The sequence below is a fragment of the Cynara cardunculus genome (assembly GCF_001531365.2).
Source record: "Cynara cardunculus var. scolymus isolate 2C chromosome LG 1, CcrdV1, whole genome shotgun sequence".
Taxonomy (NCBI): domain Eukaryota; kingdom Viridiplantae; phylum Streptophyta; class Magnoliopsida; order Asterales; family Asteraceae; genus Cynara; species Cynara cardunculus.
In genome coordinates this window covers 587,276-597,310 of record NC_037528.1, presented here as the reverse complement: position 1 = coordinate 597,310, position 10,035 = coordinate 587,276, and the positions used below count along the sequence as shown (strand labels likewise).

The following is a 10,035-nucleotide window of genomic DNA, read 5'->3' as shown; positions in this document are numbered from 1 at the left end:
GCATGAGAGAAAGGAAATAAAAGCTGTCAATTTTACATATATATATATATATATATATATATATATATATATATATATATATATATAATTTTATTATTATTATAATATTAAAAATATTTTTAGTGTGTAATTGAAATTGAGTTTTTTTAGTGTTTAAAGGATCCATTATTTTTAGAGTTTTTTTAATGATTGGATTGAAGATGCTATTTTGTTATTTCTCATTAGAAACCAATACTTAGAAATTAATAGCTTCAATTTCGATCCACAATTTAAAAAAAATATTTATTAATAATTTAAATTATTTATCGAATTATGTCGAATCATTTAAATTGAAATGGAGCTTGATCAAACACTCGATTATTCGATATAGTTCGTCTCAAGGTTATCTCTACAACGTAGTTACATACACATTCGAATCTGAGTTATCTATTATTTAAGATCCAATGGCTGATGTATATACGATTCAATGTTAAAAAACCAATATAACTACTAAGGGTCCGTTGGATTTACATGATTGTTTTTATGGAAGGATTTGGATTGTAATGGATTTGAAATCATTCGTGTGTTTGGTTTGTAGAATTTGGAATGAAATTGGATTACATTATTCATTAAAAAATTATAAAAATAATTAAATTACATTTTTATTAATCGATTATTACAAAACAAATGTTTTTAACATTTTTAGAACCTTCTTTGCATATAATCCTATGAAAAAGCCGTGAAATCCCAAGCACCTGCTAAGGATTTCAAAATCCTATGTTTGTAGGATTTTAATTAAATTTTAAAACTTCAAACCCAGACAATCCAACAAATCAAACAAGAGATTGGAATAGATTTGAAATCCATTTTGGAAACTTTCAAAACCTGTATTTTTCGTTACAAAGATAAATCGTGATAATTCTACGGGATTTTCCTTAGGAAATCCGTTGCTTTAACAGATGATCCGTCACAAAACCATAACAAAAGTTGGTTAGTAAATTATTGATTGGAAACTCAAATTAGTGACAAGTTATCTGGGGCCTTTCTTGGTAATTTGTGGGTAATCCATCGGTAATCACCGACATATATTACTCTTAGGGGTTGTTTGTCAGTTGTTGAATACTTTGGTGCAAAATGATTAAGCGGTCATAATAATTAAGAGGCTCTCATGATATAGTGTAGAATTAAATATAATTGTTTCCAATGAAATTAAGATGTTGAATGATTAAGGAAATCTCATGAAACAAAATCATTCAAATGGTTTTAGAACCGTTAAGAGACATATTTTTTTTTTGCCAAACAAGATTCAACTTTAATAATTCAGAGATTGTCTCTTAATGAAACTATTAAAAAGTAAACAAACAACCCTTGATGATATATTACTGAACTTGGGGTATGAAACATAAATGAGATAGAGGTATGAATAGCAACCTTTGTCCGTTATTATTTATTTACTTAATTATGTAATAAACTTGCGTGTAGAAGCCACAAACAGTATTATTAAGCCATTATCATCACCAGTTGAAGCTCATGGCTTCTAGATGAAGATTCTTGGCCTGATTTGGTGATGAACATATCTTGGCTACTTCATGTCTCATATTTCTTGGCCCACTCACCAAAACCCCCGTAGCTGATCCTTTCTTGTTCTTCTCCATTAATATACCTGCCATATTTCATCACACATTAAGCACCCATCTTCATCTTCATCTTAATTCAAGGTGAAAAGGGTTTACAGCACTTACTCTTCAGATCAGGCCTACGGCTGAAATGCACCTCAGTCGTTTCAAGAACAGATCGATGAGCAACGCTTTCGATCTCCTCTCCGACTTCATGATCACCCTCCAAGTTCTGCACTTTCATCCCTTCCTTTTTGTTGTTCTCCTTCTTCTGCCACAGAAACACGAAACTGGTTGCCAAGAAAACGCTACCACACACCAAGAACATGTCCCATAGAGTCTTGAAGGTGTAATTGTAGACCGAACCTTCTGGGACGCGTTCTTTAGGGTAGATGTGGTATCGAGTGAGAATCCCCAACAAAACAAGGAACATGACGAAGGACGATGAGATTATGGCGCATAGCCATAGCCAACTATTGGGTCCAAGTGGTGCTGAAATGGGTGAGTCGGATGGGTGTGGTTTGAACCATATGGTTTGAAGAGGTTTCTTGGTGTTTTCAAGGGGCTGTTCGGTTTCTCTAGTGATGTAGGCTTGTATTTCGAGATTTATTTCCGAAAGATATGAACGGGAAGTAAGGTTTGATGTTAATGGAAGCAAGATATCGAGCATGGAGAGATCTGCTGAGTTTTTGAAGGCACAAATTAAGACGACACTTTTTGGGAGCTTGTGGTGTTCATCATCGGGTTGTTGTTCTTGTCGCGCCCTTTGGAAGGTAAGCTCGCGGATTATGGAGATGAATGGGGTGATGCCACTTCCTCCACTGATCAATACCAGATTCTCGTATCTACAAAAACAGACCGATCCTAAGTGTGTGTGTGTATATATATATATATATATGTTATAAATGAAGGAATATTTAACCTTAGAAAATGTGATGAAGTAGGTCCATAGGGTCCTTCAACGGAGACTTGAAGATGATGGATAGGAGAACCAGAAAGGTGTTGATAAAGCTTGCGAGACCAAGTTCCCTGACACTTGATGAGAACGGTGAGCATATCAGGCTCCATGTTCGCATTTGAAGTCACTGTAAAAGGATGCCATTGCAGCTTGGAGATTGAAGGCACATTCAAGAACAAGATGCTTGCTGGATTATAATCCAATCCTGCAATAAATATCACATCATTTTATCCTCTTTCGAACTCAGTTGTATCTCTGGGTATGGATGAAATCGACACCCGTCATCGATACCTAACAAGTTCTATCGACGAAATTGTATAACCTAATACGACACAAGAAGTATATCGTTCTGTTAAAAAGTGTCCTATATAACAAGTTTCACTACAAAAATGAAGAGTATCAGCAAGAGAAAATTCTCTCGTTGATCCGTCGTTAAAGGGGTCCTTCGTTGCTGATCGTCCGTCGATCAAAAGCAAACGGATCAACGATGATCTACTTTTTGAGTTCTACTAGGTTGTTATAGTTCATCGATAGAACTAGTTAGGTTGTTTAATAATTTTTTGTAATGTGATTTTATAAGACGTATAGTTGTTAGGTCATATAACTTAAAAATCTAATTAAATACTTTTTTTTATTAATTTGGATATCCAACTCGTTATGCGAGTCGACTAATCCGAGGATGATCACCTTTTTTGCGGGTAGTTTGGATTTACCGCATTTGAACATCCATGACCACAAGAGAATTTTTATTCCTTCTTGGATTTGAACCTGAGACCTCTAGGCACTTTTGACCTTTGGAGTACAAGCTCAAACCAATCAGACAAGATTTTAAATACTTTATTACCATTGAATGCCTGAAAGACCAATTTTGTAGGCCAAGTAGTAGCCTTAAAAGATTTTGCATCTATCTTACCAGCAATTTTGGTGAAGTTAAGTTCAAGGGTGTCGCAAGGCAAGAGGCGGGCAGCGACGACCCTAACGTTTGTTCGTGATTGCAAGAACCTCAAATACCGATCGATGAGGAAGAGGAAAATCCCGGGAAGGATCAAGCAGAAGTAGGCAACTCCGACATGGATGATGTAGAAAAAGAGGTAGAGAATGTAGGTCTGATGGGCGTAGAAGAAAAGCTCGAACATCTTTCGCCTTACGCGAGGGATGCTCGTCACCCACATAACCAACGCTAGTATGAACGCAATTTCTCCGGCTACGTTTGAAACGTAAGTCCTGCTCCATTCCAGCATCTGTATCAATTGTATGTCACAATGAATTTAAACCAAATTATCGACTAAAAATCAGATAAAAGAATCACTAAAACAAAATCGGGTTTATAGAATGCTAAAAGTATCCAAGTAATCTAATAAACTGCTTTAGATGACTTAATTTTATATAACCAAATGTTTGTATGTCCTATGTAAAAGTGTTATAATAAGTTTATAAAAGATTTTTTGTCGTCTTAACAAAAAAATTAGAATACTTTTTAAATAAATCGCCCTATTAATTTTTTTTATAACATTAGTTAAAAATTCTTATAAAAAAATGTCCCATAAAAATATGTGTTCATATAGTCTCAAAAGTGTCAAATAAAAACTATCATGACATTTTATTTAAAAAAATGTTCTTAAAATTTGTTAAGACTTCTAAAAACATCATATAAACTTAATTATTGTAACATTATTACATAAGATGCACAATTATTTACTCATAACCTTAAATTTTATAAGACAGTCGCTCTATAAATCCTACTCTCAGCTCTCCGTTCCAAAATAAGTGTCCAGAGTTAAAATGACACACTTTAGACAAACATAATTATTACACATTTTTTATAACCAAATGACATCTTTACCCTTATTTCATTTCTCTCTCTTCTCATAACTCTTAAATATTTGTGCATTAATTAAGGGTAAATTTGAGAATTTGATTATTTACTTTTAAAAGTGAACACTTAGTCAACAATTAGGGGACGTTTACCTAATCACTTACCCGGTAAGTGCTTACCCGTGAAATTCAACACTATTGCTTACTTACCGGATAAAATTTTAGTTAACAAAAGCAGTATCGTATGCAACAATTTACCCGGTAAGCACTAACCATGGTAAGAGCTGTCACTCTCACTTACCGGTTAAGACTTTTGGTCATAGTTTTGCTCTTATCGGGTAAGATTTTTGGTTCTTATCAGTTACCATATTCATCTGGTAAAGTAACGTAGCTTGATAAATGCTTACCCAAATAAACGTCGGGTAAACGGAACCTTAGTTTGAATCAGATGAGAAATCTTTGTTGAAAAGAAAAAGAGACATATTCTCTAGACATTTGATACAATTCCAATCACATAAAACAAGTTTGCTTGATGTCATGTCATCCCCCACTTGGCCACTTCACAATTATTTGCATCAAAATATCTCTCTTTAATTCATCTAAAACACAATTAATTCAAAAGGAAAATTGGAAGGAGGAGAAGTACCAAAGCCATCTGATCAGTGATGGCCCAGTAGATGATGAACCCAACGCTGTGTGCAGTGAAGAGAACCATCGATAGATGCCCAAGCCATATGTGATATTTGACACTCGACTCCGATGTAAGCCCGACCAACTGTAATATGGACGATCCACGGGTCACCGGAAAGAACAAAAACGCCCACGTTATGTTCCCGATATACCCAAGTCTCAACCCTACGCTACGGAACTTGGCTTCCCATCTGCATGCATGTTTGAAGTTTATACTTAATATTTATATAAAGTAAAACTCATACAGACGAACCCTTGACCTCCAAAAATATTGGGTTTTACTTGTAACCGGTTGCTAATTGTTGATTAACCTAGGTGCCACTAGGTCGTCGACCCTGTGGCATCCATGTGCATGCTATCATTTCGAGAACAGTGAAACTTCTGTTCTATCTCTAGAACAGAAATTTCAGGTCTAGAAGAACAGTAAGACTTCTGTTCTATCTCTAGAACAGGAGTTTCAGGTCTAGAAGAACAGTAAGACTTCTGTTCTATCTCTAGAATAGGAGTTTCAGGTCTAGAACAAAAGTAGAAGTCATGGATGCATCTCATCAAGTAAGCTGAAAATCGAACACCAATTTAGCTCTTGATGTGGAAGATTATTACTTACACTTTTTCTGATGCTGTATGCATATGAAGGTGGCCGAAGCTGACGTACAAGTAGTTGCCTAGAGACCATCCTAAGAGCACGACGAACATGGCGGCAAACATGAGCTCCATCGCACTCACGATCCCTAAAGGATTCATCACAATCAATGGCCGGTTCCATGAGTCCAACCAGCTTCTTCTGCTCAGATTACTGCACCAACCATCAGTTTGTATCAATCAATATTCATAAATCTGCACTTTTTTGAAGCTTAACCGAAAGAAAGACCCGTTTCTAGCTAACTAGATGCTCGGATGCAATCAGGGTTGTAATTTATAATTAAAATACAACCTTGTATTGCATCCTAGTCATCAATATTTCAACCTTTCAGGACAAGATTTCTTCTGAAAATGGAGGTAAACACATCCCAAAGATGCCAAGAACATTATCGGAAACGAGAAAAGCAGAAGATTTGTCCCTGTAAAAGAACAACACATACACACGGTTATAAATCATCGCCTATCCGTTTTTTAAGATTCAAAAACAATTTTGACGATTGAATATATATAAACGATGCAATCGATTAATCACGAAACCTTGTTCGCGAAAGTAAGTCGAGCCTAGGCGAGCCGAGAGGGTGAGTTTCCATGAATCTTTGTAGGTTTTGGTCGGCAGCATAACCCACATGAAGAGCCACCCAACGAACACAAGAAGCAACACCATTCTTACTGCTGTTAGTCGTTCCATCTTCTTCAATAACTCAGATTTCTTTGCATAAGAAATTAAATGGGGGCAAATGTGGTATATATGTTCTAATATAAATGAAAGAGGAGAGGATCCTCTAAATGTCAACCCAACCCCCCACTCTTTTGGTAATTGAGATATTATATGCGGTTACGTAAAAAGTGGTAGGTTTTTGGATCTTCAGGGGTTAAATCTGACAAATTAGATAAAATAGAAATATTATAACAACTTAAAATAGAAAAACAAAACATAAAACTTCTAAAAAAAGAATTCCATTCATCTTTATTTTAGAAATTTTAACATAAAATTATATTATTATCTAATTTATTATCTCAGTACATTTTTTTAAAGCTTTTTATAAAAAATAATAATTTAATCTAATTTATAAAATTAAATAAAATAATCAATTCTCTCTCTCAACATCAAGTTTAAGAGAATTTGCTATATTTAGAGTTTTCTTCATAATTTTTCATTTTAAAGAACAAGATAGCAAAACTGTTGAAACATTTTAGAGAATAAAAACTCATTTTTCTATTTTATAGAAGCGGTTGGAGATGCTTTTACCAAATATTGAACCATAATTAAGATTCTTCAGGGGTTAAATATGACAAATTGGATAACTTAGAAATTTTGAACCATAATTGAGTCTTTTTGGATCTTCAAGGGTTAAATATGAGAAATAATTAATTACCATATTACACGTCCAAATATTGAACCATAATAGGGTTTCATTATTTTAGGAAATTATCTATTAAATAATATGGAAACCATATAAATTGATAGGATTTTATTCATATATGACTCATACTTAATTATTTTTATTCGAATATAAATCTCGAAAATTACTCTGCTTACTTTGTAATTACATATCTTTAACATCCTTTGACTTCGAAATGCAACCACATCTTGATTCCCGAGTTAAATAATTTCTATTACTACGTCATGTTATCCTTAAATCATAAAGGATAATGTAAACCACAACGGTGGATTGGTTTGAGTTTGGCCTCTAAAGATCAAAAGTGTCTTAAGGTTTCAGGTTCAAATCAAAGAAGAAATAAAAATTCTCTTGTGGCCATGGAGGTTCAAATGCAAACTACCCGCGAAGCTGGTGGTCACCCTGAGATTAGTCGGCTTGCATAGCGGGTCGGATATCCAGATTAACAAAAAAAATATAATGTATTTTTTTTTAAATATGAAAAGGAAACAGATATACTATAATACATTTTTAGTGTGTGTGTGTATATATATATATATATATATATAGGGGAGCGATCAAATGCAAACCACTCAATTTGTACAAACCGTGCAAACCGCATTCAACCAATCATAATTTTTCATTTTGTTCATTTTTTTGTAATTATGAGAGGTTGATTAATCATTTTTATTGTGGAGGGTGTTAATCATAGATATTATCATCTTCATTATTTTAATTTTAGAAAAATACATGAAACAGTTTCATTAATGTTAGAGAAATACATGAAACAGTTTCATTAATGTTAGAGAAATACATGAAACAGTTTCATTAAGTATTATATGAAACAATTTCACAGCCATATATGAAACAACTTCATCAAAATAAGTATTATATGAAACAATTTCACAAGATTAAACAATTTCACAAGATTAAACAATTTCATGAAAAAATTTCATAAGATTAAACAATAAAATCGACAGATGAAGGTGGTTTGCACGGTTTACACAAATAAGGACGGTTTTCATATGATCACTCCTCTATATATATATATATATATATATATATATATATATATAAAGTTTTAAAAGCATATCCGAATATTGTAACTTGCATTAGACCTGTTTTTTTCATAACTCTTTTTAATATACATGATACGTATTATGTTAAACTGATATTATAAATAATAAAACATCGGATTTATTGTACTCACTATATATAAAATATTCCGCCTTTTACATTAAAAAGGTTAGAAAAAACTAGTTTTACATTAAAACATTACAAAAGAAATTTAATGATCGCAAATGATCTTAATACTTCTCATATGTTATAATTATATTAGTCGGCTCACATAACAAGTTGGATATCCATGTTAATAAAAAAAAAATACTTCTCATTTATTATAACTATGCAATCATAGCAACCATTGACTTCTAATTGCATCAAGACAGAATTTTTACAAATACGTCATATGATTTAGAAATCATAAAAAATTACTATCTTTTAACATGTTAAATGTGAGATTTTAAACAGAGTGTCCAAAATTTTGGGGTCTAATTTTACACATGTTAAGGGCATTTTCATCAATTTATATAAAGTTATAGTCCAAATTGTTTAGGTTCAAATTATTAATTGTTTGGGTTTAAATATAAATTATTAATGGTTTAGGTTTAGGTTTAGGTTCAGATTGTTGATCATTTAGGATTAGCGTCCTGTTGTGCTTAACAAATATACATGTTGTTATCTCTTATGCAATATCATCAAAAGTTCAGAATGCGATAGTGTCTTCAAAAAGATTGGAACGTCCTTGATTACATACTGTTATTTTTAAAATCTTTAAAACGAAACAAGTACAGAAATAGATGCAGAGAATATTTTGTTACATTTTGAGGATATAAATCCTAAAATTCTAATACCAATAATTGTCATTTAACTAACACATATAAATCTTTCAGTTAAACCAGTATCTGTGACTCCAATAGATTGATGTCACCTTAGTGAAAGTTGAACATCAGATCAGATGTTTTAGTTCTAGTACCTGTTGATTGTTCTATACAAATTTTGCAACCATTGACCTCTGCAATATATTGATCCCCGAGCCGAATAATTTTTAAAAATACGTCACATTATTTTTAAAACATAAAAAGTTTACGTATTATCTCTTTTAAAAAAATGTAACGTCAGAGCAGTTGTAGGGTATATATCTGAAAGTCTAATACCGACCATTTCTGGCAGCATTATCTGAGCCGTTTTAAAAATAAAATACGATGGTCTATAGTTCATTTTTAGGGTGTAAACTCAAGAACTATCACGTTAGTTGTAACTACAGTACGACTTAAGAACCGTTGACTTTTAATTACAATATCATCTGGATTCTCGGAGCAATTTTTTTAATAAAAAATACATCGTGTTAATGTTTAATTATAAAAATACGTATTATTTATTTAAAAAAGGAAATAAATTAGAAAAGAAATGAAGAATGTAATGTAGTACATTTGTGAACCCTAAAAGTGTAGTACACTTGAAAACCTTTGGAGGATTGGAGGAATGGAAGATAGAAAACTAAGAGTACTTGCAATTTGTACTTCTTAGATCACATTGACCCACAATTCCAATTAAAAATATATTTTTAAATTTAAATAAATAAATAATTTGGTATTGTGTATTTAATCATTTAAACAAGAATATACGACGATTATTTATTTATTTATAATAATAGTGACAGTAATCTATACTATATTATAAAGCATTTGACAAAAACTCTTAAAAACCATTTTTTATGCATGAAGTACTGTATATTGATGCATATTACTTGAAATTCAAGATTACAAGTAAATTATGCATAAGTACAACTTATTAAAACTCTATGTTTGAATTCGTGTAACTAATTGCGGATAAACATAATCAAATAGAGGATAAAGATCTCATTTTAAAATATAAAAAATCTAAAATATAATTA

General features: G+C 32.2%; 1 protein-coding gene across 1 annotated transcript; it reads right to left on the bottom strand.

Moving 5' to 3' along the window:
• Positions 1 to 1,336: 1,336 nt before the first annotated feature.
• Positions 1,337 to 6,411, bottom strand: LOC112514884 (ferric reduction oxidase 4-like). The gene is made up of 8 exons (XM_025121517.1): positions 6,238 to 6,411; positions 6,026 to 6,119; positions 5,666 to 5,854; positions 5,015 to 5,249; positions 3,467 to 3,794; positions 2,518 to 2,758; positions 1,722 to 2,440; positions 1,337 to 1,642 (listed from the first exon to the last, which is right to left on the bottom strand). Exons 1-8 carry the CDS (start codon positions 6,386 to 6,388, stop codon positions 1,494 to 1,496), a joined length of 2,106 nt encoding a protein of 701 aa, XP_024977285.1. The 5' UTR covers positions 6,389 to 6,411; the 3' UTR covers positions 1,337 to 1,493.
• Between the last annotated feature and the right edge of the window lie 3,624 nt (positions 6,412 to 10,035).

Excerpts from the sequence above, each read along its gene's own strand:
- LOC112514884 (XM_025121517.1), bottom strand. The coding sequence starts at position 6,388 with ATGGAACGACTAACAGCAGTAAGAATGGTGTTGCTTCTTGTGTTCGTT. Across the intron at positions 3,795-5,014 it reads TCACTGATCAGATGGCTTTG|ATGCTGGAATGGAGCAGGAC; the intron begins GTACTTCTCCTC and ends CAATTGATACAG. Across the intron at positions 1,643-1,721 it reads CCGTAGGCCTGATCTGAAGA|GTATATTAATGGAGAAGAAC; the intron begins GTAAGTGCTGTA and ends GAAATATGGCAG.